The sequence below is a fragment of the Pteropus alecto genome, unplaced genomic scaffold, assembly GCF_000325575.1.
Source record: "Pteropus alecto unplaced genomic scaffold, ASM32557v1 scaffold22, whole genome shotgun sequence".
Lineage (NCBI taxonomy): Eukaryota > Metazoa > Chordata > Mammalia > Chiroptera > Pteropodidae > Pteropus > Pteropus alecto.
The window spans coordinates 6,791,460-6,807,001 of record NW_006434839.1 but is presented as its reverse complement, the minus strand read 5'-3'; the positions used below and the strand labels follow the sequence as shown (position 1 = coordinate 6,807,001).

General features: G+C 35.1%; 1 protein-coding gene across 1 annotated transcript in view; it reads left to right on the top strand.

The window, feature by feature from the left end:
- The window catches only part of EXOC4 (exocyst complex component 4), a 643,761-nt gene that overhangs the window by 47,651 nt on the left and 580,568 nt on the right, over window positions 1–15,542 (top strand). Inside the window, 1 exon segment of the mRNA XM_015588393.2 lies at window positions 8,255–8,364. Coding sequence (XP_015443879.1) covers window positions 8,255–8,364 — 110 coding nt within the window.

The following is a 15,542-nucleotide window of genomic DNA, read 5'->3' as shown; positions in this document are numbered from 1 at the left end:
TTCCTCCATTGCACATTATGGTCCTCGTACGTAAAGGTACAAAAGAAACATTTGCTATGAGCCTTTAATATACTGGATCAGTGATACTCTGGCATATCTCCAAAAGAAGAGAAAAAAATCTTAAATTGGATAGCGAAGTCAACCTAAGTAAGAAATGTGGATGTATGAATGGAAATTATAAAATTCTCTGTTGCTTAAAGTTCAACTTTAGACAATCCTCTTTCTGAAACAGTTTAGGAGAGGTTCAGAGAGAACACTTTACTTTTATCTCTGAGCTAACTGTGGCACAGTCCTGTATTTGAGGGGCTGGCTGGAATTCGTTAGGTGAGTTTAGACCTGGTAGGGAATAAGACCAAATCTTAAGACAGTTAAGACAGTAGGATATTGGTGTTATTAACATGTAGCAGAGAGCTATGCATGTCATGTCCTCCCTAGCTTCCTTTAAAATAGCCATGGGATCATCTCAGAGTGCAGGTTAGCAGTATCTACTGAAATACTCGTGTTCATCATTTTTCATCAGCTATAGACAAGATGAACTCTGGAAGCAGTGCATGCTGGGAATGAAATCTTTGAAATCTTTAAAATCCTATCCTGTTCAAAAAAAATTGCCAACTTTGTGTGTGATGCTTCAGTTTTAGTTAGAGACCCTGACAGAGAATGAGGCGTTTCTATTGCTTTTCTGCAGATGGGCACTAGAAAAACTTCAGCCAGACTCACCAATTGAGCTAAGGTTATGTCCCTGAGACTTCAGCACTGGATCTCAGTAGGATAACTGTCACTGCCTTAGCAGAGGGTAAAGTGGGTGGGGCAGCGCTAGGGGAATTCCTTTCACAGTGTCCATGGTAATAGCAGGTCTGAATAGATTTCTTCCCATGCAAGGATAAAACAAAAATACATTCTAGGTTCTGTAGCATAAGGGAATATTCTGTAGCATAAGGGAAAATGAGAATTACATTGAGGTCTCAGAGAAGAGCATTGATTTGAAAAATATTTACAAAGCAGAACAAAAACAATTTAGCAGACTTAATAAGCTCAAGCTTTCTCAAAAGATGTCAGATGATGTAGTATTTTAAATGATTGTTCCGAATTTCCTTCCCCCTCCACTTAAGTGGGAGAAGTGTGTTTCCTGCTCTTTGATTTGGACTCTTGCTTCTGCTGATTGTTAGTATGTGACACAAGGAGGGACTTGTGTGAGCATACTCTCTCGTGCCTTTGCCATTGCCATGATGGCACTGGTCTCAGGAGGGGGATGAGAGACAAGTGGAATTGATCCAAGGTCAGCTGAGCTGCCCAGCATGGATCAGCCAAAATATGTGCTTATTGTTGAATGTCACTGAAATTTTGTGATCGTATACAGCAAACACATCGCTTATATAAAATGTTAATGGGGAACGATGAGAATGGAATTGAGAGATGCAAAAAGACCTAGCTAAAACACAAAAAAAGTGTAAGGAAACCTAAAATAAAGTAGGAAATTATGTCTCTGTTTAAAGCATCAGCAAGAAGAACTGAATGGTGATTTTGAGTGAAAACTTAGCTCATCATGAAGAAAAGTCAAGATAATGAAAGAAAAGAGGAAAGATGGAGAATAGTGATCAATAATTTTAGATGTTCTACAAAATGACACTAAAATGACAGTGTTATAGGCTGAATTATGTTCCCCCGAAATTCACATATTGAAGTCCTAACTCACAAACTATGACTAAATTTGGAGATAGGGTCTTTCAAGCGGTAAGTTAAAATGAGTTAAAATGAGGTCACCGGGATGGGCCCCAATTTAATATGACCGATGTCCATATAAGAGGAAATTTGGACACAGACTAGCACAAAGGGAAGACCATGTTAAGAGACAGCGATAAGATGGCCATCTACCAGCCAAGGAGAGAGCCCTCGGAAGAAACAAACCTGGCCAACATCTTGATCTTGGACTTCTAGCCGCCAGAACTCTGAGAATAAATTTCTGTTGTTTATGCCATCCAGTGTGTGATATTTTGTCATGGCAGCCCTAGAGAATGAATACGGAGAGAAACAGAAGCAATAATTATAGAGTAAAAATGAAACCTACTTAAATTGGAAAAAAAGACTAATTTTCTGTTAATTCAAGGTGAAATTAATGGAAAACATTACTCTTAGATATGATTAGGAAGTTTTTATGAATTTCAAAATGAAATTCTGTAAGCATCTCTGCTGTGACATAGTTACTTGTTCATTCAATATCTGTTACCCCATTCTTGATTTTTAATGACAATCTTATTTTGTTCTTGGTGGCTCTTTACCCAGCTATAAGGTTACATTTTCCATCTTCCTATATAGCTAAAGGTGATTAGTAAGACTTATGCTTGCAAGCTATTGAATCGGGGATCATAGCACAAATCTGTAAGGGTGCCAGCTGAATTGGTATGCTCACTCTTATACCCTTTACTTGCCTTCCTTTACTTCCTCTGTTGGACAGGGATTGGTACCATCGATCCATCTTGGACACGAGGACCTTGAGGATGGAAGCTACATCTTAATCTCTTTAACCACATGGAGCCTCCATTAAAACTCTGAATAGGTTACATCTTTTATATGGCAGGAAGGAAAAACTTAGTTTTATTCAGGCCACTGCTTTTTGGGCCTTCTGTTTTATACAGTGAAATCTAGTGCTGACACACAGGAGCAAAAATCAGGCTCACCAGGATTTGCTGAACATGAAATGCCAGAACACAGCAAAGTCGACAAAATGTTGAATGGAGAAGAGTTGGGACCAAAGATTTCTATACTCACCCAAGTGGACGTTGATATGCATGGGGGCAGAGACATTCTCAGATATAAATTAACAACAACAATAACAACAAAAAATCACTATTTTTCTGAGACAGATATTCAAAGATGAATTCTGAGATGTAAACCAAATCCGGCAACTTGAGAACAATAAAGTTGTAGATAGTTTATAAATAATGTGAGGACTAATCACCATTAAATATGTAAATTTATATATAAATAACTGCCAAATCTAATTTTACAAGATTAAAAATGTTAGCTGAAAATTATTTCGAAAAAGGTCTGTGTGGTCAAAGGCTATATAATAAACAGGATTGTTAGTAGAGATTGAAATTTGGATAGGCAGGAGATAGGAAGGAATTCTAAATTCTTAAGATGAGACAGAAGTTGTTTTATTTTGGATTTTAATAATTGGAGAAAATATGTTTAATTCATTTAAATTTGTATATATCAACATTATATAACTTAAAGATTTCTGTATCGAAAAGTCACTAGAGAAGACAGCACAAATAAAACATATTCTCTACTGCAGAGGATGATGTATTAGCTGGTGTTCTTGATTGCAAATAGCAGAAGTCAGTCCTAGTAACTAAAACAAGGTAAGAAATTTAATGAAAAGTTACAGGTAGGTCACAGAATATAGGGGAAGGAAATCTGTATAATCAGGCTCTAAAATCCAGGAGGGATCAAGGGAGATGAAGCAACTGAGCACACATCATAGACAAGTCACAGGAAGGGTCTGTATGGTTGGGTTGCTGCCTTGCTTGGAACATGCCTACAACTGCTAGATTTTTAACTCTCGGGGAAATGATCTTTAAATGTCCCCGAATCTTTCCTTTAATCTCTTCAAAGTCTCGGATGGAAGCATTCAGTTTGTTGAGCCTGGGGTATGTCTGGCCTCTTTCAGCTTTTAAAGTAGGAAGTAGGATTCTCTTTTTTTGCTTCGACCCAGTCAATGGAGAGTATCTCTGAATACAAACACTGTTCCAATTGTTGGTATCCAAAAACAAGCACACGGACACCCAACAGATTTCAACTGCAGGAGAAAACAAAAGAAATCACATAAAGATGCATACATATAAAGAACAGATATTTTTGAAGTAGAATTTGAAAAGATATTTATTTAAATATGTATCCTTTATATATGTATGTATGTATGTATATAGAAAATTCCTGAAAGGATGATGCTAAAAAGGATGATGAAAGGAATTACCTGTGGAAAATGGAAATGGGGGATGAGGAATAGGAAAGAAAGACTTATTCCATACCCTCTGCCCTGTGAATGTATTTGTCACGAGCACGTGTTATTACTTTAATAACAATACAGTTATTGATGCTTTCGAAGATTTTTAAAAATGAAATGACAACATGTTTACTGTTGAAGGGAAATACTAGGATTTAAAATTCTATACAGGATGATCCGAAGGATGTTGTAAAAGAGCACGTGTACATTTTAGTGTTGAGTGTGTGCATGTGTGTGTAGGGGACCGGGATGGATGGACAGACAGACTCCTTTCTGTTAAATATTTTGGAAGGCATTACCCCAAAATTTATGAGTAGATTATTTTCTTTGTGTTTTCAAAAAAGAACCCATAATGCCTTTAGAGGCAGATAAAATCAATAAAAAGTTATTTTAAAAACAGTTAATCCCTTATTGCATGCATCCTGGGTTAATACTTGATTAACCTTGCTTTCTTGGACACTCTCTAGTTCATAGAACAGAAAACTTCAGGCCCATGGAGTTTGGTGTCTATATTTGTCTCTGGCTGTGTAAACAGCGTCCTTGACTCCATTGTATTATTTGCTGCCTATTTTGTCTCTAACATTTTTTTCTTATATATGTCTGTTTACTTTTTGTTATTTTTTAGTTCTTTCTCTTTTTTTTTCCTCTTTGCTTAGATTTTAGCTTTACTTCATTTGGTATTACATGTCTTTACTCTTGATCTGTCATTTGAGACCATGATTGTTTTTTTACTTTTATACCTCTGAATCATTCATCATTTTTTCTGTATGTTCCGATGGATCTTAAAACTATAGAAAATTACTATGCCTGCCATTCTTGTTTCATTATTCAGTTAAATTTTCTTACTAAGGGCATATCATCCTTGACAGATATTTCTCAGCTCAGTTCGATTTAACAAACTTCTAAGCACTTGTTCTTTGACAGATACTGTGCCAGCTGTTGGGGTTATAGAGGTGAATATATTAGTTACTAGATGTACAACTTAAAGTTCAACTCACCTCTTTCAAGTTTTAGTTTGAGTATAAAATAAGCCAAATGAGCTGCCTCTATAAATTTTGGATATAGTTGGACACATTTATTACTAAGTGAAGGAACAGAAATAAGTTCAAATTAAAAAGCCAATGTTTAATAAGCTGTTAGCACTTCTGACTCTTCTTAAAAAACTTTTTATGGCTTGAAATATTGAAATTAAACACATTTAGAAGCGGCTCCTTACTAGATGGCCAGAAAGTCCTTGGGATTATGGTGGTAGGGCTTGTTTTTGGTATAGTTTAATATGCTTTATAGTTTTCCTGTCCACCATCTTGTGGTTATGAAATAGCAAACTACATTTAATCTCAATATACAATTTGTATTTCTGGGGAGATGGTCTTATACTAGAAAGGGTTTTATGTCCATCAGCTGTCTTTTTCAGCTCAGCTATGAATGATTCTGAATGGACTTAACAATTTGTAATCATATGTGTTTAAAAAGAAAAATAAATTATCAATATTTCTTTCAAAATAAAGCCATTCAGATCATTCATATTAGAAACTTAAAAAGAACAATTTATTTTTTTCATTTTCAAAAATACTTCCTCTGAGAAATTCAAAACCCTTTGAAGTTACTAATTAATACTTTCTGAACCTTATCATTGATGTATGGTGTAAACAGGCTTTTTTCTGTTTTCTGAAGTGGAAACTGATGGACATACTATTTCAATGCCATACTACTTAAATGCTATGTTTTATAAGAGCACCTAACTTCCAGTTGAGCTTCATGTCTCTAGTAACTGAATGAGTGGGTGTGTCCCCTTTCTCTTGTGCTCTTGAGATGAAGTCCTTTTGTAAAAGAACAAGAGAAAAACTGAATGTCATTTCCAGAATAACTTGCCTTTGGGTTAGTGTTCACAAAGGAGAAAATTGAAGCCAGAGGGAAAATTTTAGAGAGATGAGTCTATGAAAATAGTTTGCAGTAAATTGACTTTCTAAGAGTTTATTGATGGAGTTTGAGGGCCCTTCTGGCTCTGATAATAAAGTCAGCAGGTTGTGTTTTTCAAAATTAAAAGGGCAAGCCATTTATCACCCTATATTTAACTGAAATATATTTTTAGATTAAAACTGAGAAAATAATTATAGGTTTTAATGTAAAGTGAATCATGTGCACATTTGTATTTATAGAAGTGTGTATTATACTCATATACACACACACACACACACACATATCACTGTGAACATACATATGTACTAACTACTGCTTCATTTATAGGCTTGGCAGACAGCATTCCAGCTATATACCTGAATTTTCCTGCTAATTGATACTTTCATTTAGCAGTGCTTTAAAAATAATTACTTTTGTTATGGAAATATTTATAAGATGTATTATATATTTTTCCTGCCATTTAAAATGGAAATAAATCTTAGTTGCTCAGTAGTAGTAGCATCATTAACATCAGTGATTATCCTCTGCTCTTTGGGCATGTGTATCCCGGGGCTAGGCAGGTGTACAGAGCTGGTTTTCCTATAGTGAGTAAAATACAGACAGAAGAGGACAAGGTAGTTGAAAAGAAAAATGAGAAGACAATAGTAGTAAATATATGAAAATTAAATGTATGATCTAATGGATTTGTCTATTGATGTGATAGACAAATGAATGTGATAAACCAGTGGATTTGAAAGTGTTTTCTTTAAGATAGATAGGCAAATAGGAAATTACAGCTTTACATTGGTGGAAAGAAGTTATTGGAACTATATCAGTTCAGTTCTTGGTAAATGTTTTCTGTTAACTTTGTATCTTGAGGGTTCACATCGGTCTGTAAGTGATTCCAATTATTGGAAATGTGCTAAGTTTGGTTTAGCTCACGTTTCAGTCATACTTGGATCTTCAGCACTGGGGACAGTGCCAAGCACATAACAGATGCTCAAGACTTGTTTGAGTGCTGATTCTCTCTTCCTCTTATTAAGTGAAAAGGGAGAAGTTAATGACTTTCATAGTTAATGACTTTCATATTCTTATAGCCTAGGACAACAGATCACACATTATCAGCACTTGATAAAAATAATACCTTAAATGATAATTTCAGCCTCTAAGAAAGTTTGTTTTTCAGAGTTTTCTGAAAGAATATATATTTTTTTCTTAGCTTAAATACACACACACCCCTAGCACTTCAGTTCCAAAAGTAGTGTAGGAGGGAGCTGGGGCTGTATCACTATGGCAGGGGTGTTTGTGTGTGGGGGGGTAGATGTTGTTCAGACTTGCACATATCCTTCCATCCCATTTGGGGAAAGTTTCCTGCAATTGTGGTCTCCTATCTGCTCTCCCTCTGCCTGCCCTCCCTTTATAACACACTTTGCAAACCACTTCCATGAGTAGGTACTGCTACAGATGATGTGTACTAGGATTGGAAAGGGATGGTGAAGATTATGGCTTTGACCCCTCTACCCTTGGGACTTAGAGAAGCTTTTCCGTTTTTGATGCAAGGTGGTTAGACGATTGTTTCTAGACGGTAGGGCACAAGTGTTATTTGCATTGGCATCGCCTACATTCTTGCATTTAACAGATGCCTATAAATGGGAATTAATTTGAAAATGTAATTGTTTTTTAGTCTTTATACTATTTAAAATTAATGTGTTTATTTTTGGAGACTCTAAAGTTAATCATTGAGACGAAGGGCTAAGCCTTTTTGGAAACGGTGAAAAGGGTGATCAAATACTAAATTAACCTGTTTGAGATTTCTTAAATCATCTTTTCTTGCAGTGATTCTCAACTCGATGAAATTTATGAACCTCTTGTAAAGAAAACTAAATGTAGTGAACTCCCAGAATATGTCAGAAAACTCCAGCTTGAAAAACACAAGTTAAACTAGGCTTACCTACTGTTAACCTTCATTCAGTTATCAGGATATGGTGTCATTTGACCTTTCTTTGCCAATAAATTAATTTTAATTCAGAAACAAAGGAGGATGCTGAAATTGTGCGGCATAATTTGATTATAAGGTGGTCATCCAGATGATCCAGAACATACATCATTTTTTAAAAACTTGCATCAAAATGAAAAGACAATAAAAATTTAAATACTTAGAACCCTTAGAATACATTCTTATATCTGTCTGTGACAATCGCCACTTTACAAGAAATATACGTGGGAGATATTTAAAGTCACAGTGTGAAGAGGGCTCATGACAAAAAGGAAGTGATAAAGGACTGGCATGTAGTAGGACTTAAGTTGGTTTTGGAGAAAGTGGTAACTACTACTACCTTTCCCCTTCAGCTCCCTTGTGAAAGATGCTTCTCCTGGTCCTCTGATGGATGTTACAAACCTTCCCACTCCTCGAAAATTCCTTGATACGTCTCAGTTTTCTACTCCTGGAAGCTCAAGTGGTAAGTATTTAATTCTCTAGCCACTAAACTTCTTTTTAGTGTGCTGCAGTTCTTGGACAAAGACCAGGACATCCTGAGGTTGGTGCCTTGGGGCCTGTGATGAGCCCTTTGCCACCCTCAGAGGGAATAAGACAAGATGATTGGTGGGACCTGTTGAATTTATCAGGGTTGAAGACTGACAGCTGAATCTGTCCTGCCTGCTGAGTCAAACTGTGGATGTGCTTTATTTTATTGGCTCTGTTTATTTTTCTGAAGTTGAATTTGAATGCTTTTTGATGGAGTATGTGTTTTCCATTCTTGCAAGAACCTCTGTTGCTCCTGTTAGCTTTTACCCAGCTACTTCATGTATTATATTCCCTGTCTGGTCCTTTGAGTGTGTGATCTCTGATTTGTATCCTGACTCCTGCATCTTCCGGTGGCCTCTCCACTTCAGTATGTGCCTGTAAACACACCCATACACACATGATGCACTTTGAGGACATAGCCACAAACTAATCATGTTCCTTTTTTGATACTCTCTTGAATAAGGTAAAGGAGAGCCATTTTGGCTTATATTTAAATTCGGGGGAGGGAGGTTATACTTTGAATCTGGATGCAAATATTTAGAGGAGTTCTGGTATGACTTGCAACCTGCCCATCAAAGAGTTCAGCTCAGCCTCTGCAGAGAGCTTAGTTTCTCTGCTCTTGCCACTTTGGGTTGGGGAGAAGGCGACTGGATGTCTTGTGGGATGCCCTGCAGGTTCCATTCCTTTGACAGCCAAAGTCCTCAGTGCCTTTTAAAGAAATAGTACAGTCGATTATCATTGGCTTTTCAGATAAAATTAGTTCTCCTAGTTCTTGTAGCTCAATAGTCCTATAGAGTTTGAAATAATGAAAAGGTAGAAAAATAATTTGGATTTGATCAATTCGTTTTGTGTAAACAATTGAAACACTTATTAATTTTTGAGAGCCTAACAATATGTTGTTGGGGCATATTAATTACCTTTTAAAATATCATTTAAGTAAATTTTACGGATTTTTAGGCTTGGAATCTTGAAGTTTATTGCTTTTACCTTAGGGATTATTTTATAATACATTTTTCTATTAGTTTTCTTGGTTACTGATTTTGAAAAAACCCAAACACTGGTTTTTATATGGTACTTTACAAAGGTTTGTACTCAAGCCTCTTCCTGGAGTTAAAAGGTTTTGTTTTCTCCCTCTTTCTGATATAGAGTTGCTATTCTTTGGGTTTTGACACTGTATGAGCTGTTGTAGTGTGTGGAATTATGAAACAGAAAATATATCTAAACATCTGATTTATATCTTACCTCTAGCTTTTGTGGAAATTACCAGTTGTTGTAGCTTGTTTTTATAGTGCGAATCGTCATTGCTTAGCCCGGTTATGTCACTTCGTGTAAATGTTGCTGAGTCAGTAGGCAAGTGAAATAAAATTTTAATTTTATGAAGAAATGATAGGGCAGGTGTTTTGCAAATGAAAAGTGCTGTATAAATACCAACAAGCTGAAAAATGCCAATTATGGAAAATTTCAGGAGAAACTAATTTTGCCACATCTGTTATTTTTAATAAGACAGCTCTTAACTTTTTGATGGGTATTTTTTCCGTTAGGCTCTTTGTTAGCGTTTATCACTTAGTAGATTTCTTGTTGACACTGTGACTTTGGCAGTCTGTTCCTTCATTATTGGTAGTGACTCTTGAAGCCACGTGGTAGTTCAGTGGGGCTGGGACCATTATGCAGACTGCTGGTAGATATGTGTACAGACCTTTCTTTTTAGAAGGGCTCATTTCCTTGACTGCTTTGAAGACTGTTGATCACGTGATTTTTCTATGGGTGACCGAAAATTATTAATGGTTAATTATTGATTAAAATCAATAATAGCATAGTTAAGATGTGTTTAGTGCCTTCTATCTGCGAAACAGTATTTTAAATGCGTTACATGGATTAACTCATTTAGTACTTCAATAGTCTTTTGAGTTAGGAACTATAGCAGGTCTTTGAATAATGTTTTGGTTTACGTAGATGAGGTGCATAGGAACTTAACTCTTGCTTATATCAGTTATCCTGTTGTAAAGTTGGTTTTGTTATATAGTGTTTTGCTTGAAGTTGCAGAACATATCGACGGCATTAAGTGAGGACTTACTGTATTGTTAGCCCTGTTTCACAGATGAGTATGCCAACGCTGAGGGAGGGTTAATAGTGGTTTAGGTTGACATAGCTGACAAGTAGTAGAACTGTGATTTCAAATCAGGATTTGGGTTCCAGAGTACGCTCAGTTTTTTTCCTGGCAAATAAGCTAGGTATGCTCTGTGCATTAATTTTCTATTGCTGCCATAATGAATTACCACAACATAAATTTATTATTCTATAGCTTTGTAGGTTTGAAGTCCAGTATGAGTATCGTTGGGCTAAAATGAAGATGTAGGCAGGGATGCCTCTTCCTGCTCCCAGAGGCTGCCGCTCTCCTTGAATTGTGGTCCCCTTCCTCCATGTTCAACACCAGCGACGGTCACATCCTTCTCACATCGCATCTCTCTGACCTACTGTTCTGCGTCCTTATTCCTGTTTTAAGGACTCCTGTGATTAGATTGATTCCCACCTGGATAATTCTGGATACTCTCCCCATCTCAAGGTCCTTAACCTTAATCACATCTGTGAAGTTTCCTTTGCCATGTAAGGTGACATTCACAGATTCTGGAAATGAGGACCTGAATATCTTTCTGGTGTCATTATTCTGCCTATCACACTCTGCACTGCCTATTTTCTGACTTATGTTATCTTTGGGAGCCAATGTGTAGAAATTTGACTTTCTTGAAATTATGTGTGAAGTCTTTTTAAGTCATTGCAGTTTTAGTCTTTAGGACTATATTAATCTGGGTCACACTATTAAAGGGGATTGTATAAATGAGGAAGATGTAAAAAATGTAGAGAACTGCATAAAATGTTACTAAGTACACATAAAAATGTGTGGCTGATGAAATATACTATAATAAAAGGCAGAAATTTTGTTTTATTAATAATGAACAGTAAGTCCTAAGAGTCTATTTGTAAAGTGCTCTGCAGGTCAGCCTAGAAAATAGTAGTCATTTTCTGCAGCGAGTTTAACAGACGCTCTTAAAGCTCCCCTCTCATCTCGTGAAATAGTAGGATTGAGGGTGTAATCCATTAGAACTGACGTTTTTATGTGGGGAATTCCAATAAGGAATCCCTGGGTATACCAGATCTCCCAATGTGGTGCCATAAATTAAGGTTGGTGGTAATTCCTTAGAACTTTCATATTAGTATTAATTAAATGAGAGTTTTGATTGCTTGTGAATGAGTCATTTTTCACGTCTTATTTAGAGGTAGAGTTGTGAGCGACTTTTCTGTGAGAGATTTTCTGTCAGTTTGTGTTACATTTCGCAAGATAGATTGTTCAACTGTTGCAACAGTCCTGTGAGGTAGTTAGGACCAGTACTGTTGTCATTATCAATATGATTATTGTATATATCTCGCATTTAAGTATATTATTAAATATTTAGGTTATCATAAAAATATAGAATTATAAATGTGTATGCATCATCTAATTAAAAAGTAAAACATAAAATGCAAAATCAAGGCACAGATTGGCAGAAACCTATTAAGAGAAAAATGATTAGCATCCACTTACCTTCCTAATGAAGAAAAGAAATGACATAATAAAGAGCTGGGCAAATAATGGGCAATTCACAGAAGAGGCCATATATATGGAAAGATTGGCCTGTCAGAGGTTAAGTATCAAGAATATATAAAGAACCCCTATAAATAAATAAAAGAAGCTAATAGAAAAATAGGCAAAAATATGAACAGGCAGTTTGCATAAGAAGACATCTGTGCTAGTAAACATATGAAAAACTGTTATACTCTCCAGTTAATCATATATTTTTAAAACTCATTTTATAAATATGGCAATTGAATCCAGGGAGGTTGAGTGATTGGTCCAGGTTCAACCACGATGGTAATTAATCGTTGGTGACTGGCCTCATGCTATTCCCACTCTAAATATGTAAGGGATGTATTTTGCAAGCCTTTTTTTCTATTTTCACTAGTCACAGTATTTTGTAATTTACAGAGAAACTAATGCGTAATTTAGATGTAGTAATTCAACTATAACTTGAGTTGAAGGATGGGAAAAGTGTGGAGAAAAGCCAATAATTGTAGGAAAATGTTGGTTTAAGCTTTTGGATTCTCAGTAAGTCCTTTCATTTGGCATACTGCCTATGGAACATTTCGACTGAGCAATTACTCCCAGAGTACACAGGCATTTCATTTGTGGCTTCTTTATTTTATTCACGTTCCTGCTGGGATTGCTGTGAACATAACTGTAATGAAACTGGACTTCTTTTCTGTTTGGTACCAGCTCAGGTTAGGCAATAAAACCTAAAGAGAGCACAAATTAAATCATTTTCTTTTTTGCCGCTGTTTTCTTGCTGTGTATTTGATTCATAGGCTCATTCTGAGACTTAATATTTATCTTAAGAATTTGGGGTCTGACATTTTAAAAATTGTTTCTAGTTGGGGTCGGAGCTATAAAACGCAACATAAAAGGAGATAAAGTTTCTTTCCTTGGAACTCACATGTCTAGAATAATGAAGATCTGATTTTCCAAAATATTTGAGTTACTTCTGTCTTCAGGTTGGAGTCTCCCAAGGCATTTTAACAGCTGTTCCTCAAGTATCTTGCATTCGTTCGTATGAAGTATCTGTTGATTTCTATCATTCGTCATACAATCGAGGAATATGTACAAGATAGGCAAAAATAAAATTAATAGCTCAAATATTTCTAAAGTAAAAGTGAAGCAAGGCTAGAGTTTATTTTTTCAGTATATAAAATAGATCTATTATAAATATAAATATATTGTTCATTTATCAGAGATATATGAATACATAGAAATAACCATATATAGATATATATGAATATATATAGAAATAACCATATATATAGATATAACCACCACTGTATACTTCAATATATATTATAGATATAACCACCACTATATACTAGATTAGTAAATGTTAATATTTTTCTATATTCACTTAAGATTCTCCTTTTTTTAAAAAATGAAACATTACAGGTACAATCGAAGCCCCCGGTGATTATGTGAATTTGAATTCTTCTTCAATTCCTTTCTTTTCTCTTTTACTCCAGCGGTAACTGCTATTTTGAAATTATTCTTTATCTTTTCCTGTATGTCTTCATTCCTTTATTATGTGTGTATATGTGTACTGTTGCACATTTGTAAACATAGAAACTATAGTTTATATATGTGTATATTTATATATAAACAATGCACATATGTTTATATTTATATAGACTATTCATTTGAATATTTAAGGCTTAAGTAAATTGAATAACAGTATACTTATTTACTTAATTTTAATTGTATGATTTACTTAATTTACTTGTATCAAACAACATATCATTCTACTACTTGGGTTTTTCATTCAACATCTAATTTTTTTGGATTTTCTTATGTGACAGTATAGCTCTAGTTTTTAAATTTTAACTACTGTGTGGCATTTTATTATAAAATAGATCACTAACCATTCCCCTGTAGATAAGGTATAAGTTGTTTCCAGTTTTTCATAATTAGGGACCTAGGGCAATGAGTATTCTTGTACATATTTCTGTAGGACAGAGCTGCGCAACCCCTGATTTCTTGGGAATGGATTATAGGTATATCTGAGATATTGAACCTTTCAGCCTTTGGGGTAGCCAGTTGGGTCTTGGGTGGTTAGAATCTCTATGCAAGTCCTCTTTAGTCACATGCAGCCACCTCCATTTACCCTAGTTGTACTGTGTAAGTACTGTTATTTTCTGTATGGACTATGATGTCCTAAAGGTGGGGAATCCCTTTTCTTAGGGTCGTGTGTGCATACATATAAGAATGTTGTGCATTTTAAACTTTTCTCGCCAAATGGCTTTTTAAAGTGCTTATATCAAGGTAGATTCCTCTGAGCTCTGTGTGTGAGCTTTTGTTTCTCTACTTCTTGCCCTTAAAATTGGCTTTGTTGGACTTTAATTTCTGCAAATTGAGTTTGACATATCTTACAAGTTTTGTTTTTATTCAGTTTAAGTTATTTTAAAGCATTTCTCTGGTTTCTAGTGGTATTGAGAATCTTTCTATGTATTTGGACCTTTTGGGTCTCTTGTGATTTGTCTTTTGTTTGCCCAGTTTTTATCGGGCCATTTCTTTCTCCATTAATATGTAAAAAAGTTAAGTAGATGCTAATCATTTTTCTGTTCTGTTTTTACCCATCTCATATAATCAATTTCGTTAGTTTCTAGTTTATCTTTACTGTGTTTCTTTTGGCACAAAAGAGCAGATATGTTTTTTCTTACATCTTTCTTCAATGAAGGGTAGTATACTATAGATACTCTTATATTTTGCTCTTTTCACATTATAATATATCTGGGGAATCACTCCATATTCATAGAGATTTAGGTTTCTTTTTACACTTGAATAGTACTTTGTTGTGTCTATTTACCATAGTTCAACCATCCTCTAATATATGAGTATTGTTGCAAGCAATGATACAATGAATAATCTTGTGCATATGTATTTTCTTATTATTGGAGGTGTGTCAGTAGGGTAAATATCTAGAAGAGGGATAACTCAATCAAAAGAGAAGCCCATGTGTGTTTTTTCTGGCATTAACGAGTTCTTCAGAAGAGTTGCGTCAGTTTGCATTCCCACCAACAGTGTATGAGACTGCTTGTATCCCCACTGCCTTGCTAAAGAATGTGTTGTCATACTTTTTCATTTTTGCCAATTTGATAGGTGAAAATAATATCACAATATTGTTTAATTGGCATTTCTCTGATGGTGAGTTGGGTCGAACAATTTTTCTCTTGTATTAAAAATTGATTCAACATTAGGAAATCCATTATCAATAGAATTAAAAATTAAATCAATTTTTCATTCCTAGAATAAATCCCTCTTGACCATGGTGTATTTTCTCAATGTGGTGTTGAATTCTGTTTGCTAGTAGTTTATTTAAGATTTATATATAGGTGTTCCTGAGTGATATTGGCTTGTAGTCTAAATCTTGTTATATTTTGATTTCAGTGTAATAATTTGCTTCATAAAAGGAATTAGGAAGTTTTCCTTCATTTTCAATTTTCTGGAAGTAATGTAGGGAGGAAGCAAGAGAACTAAAAAGT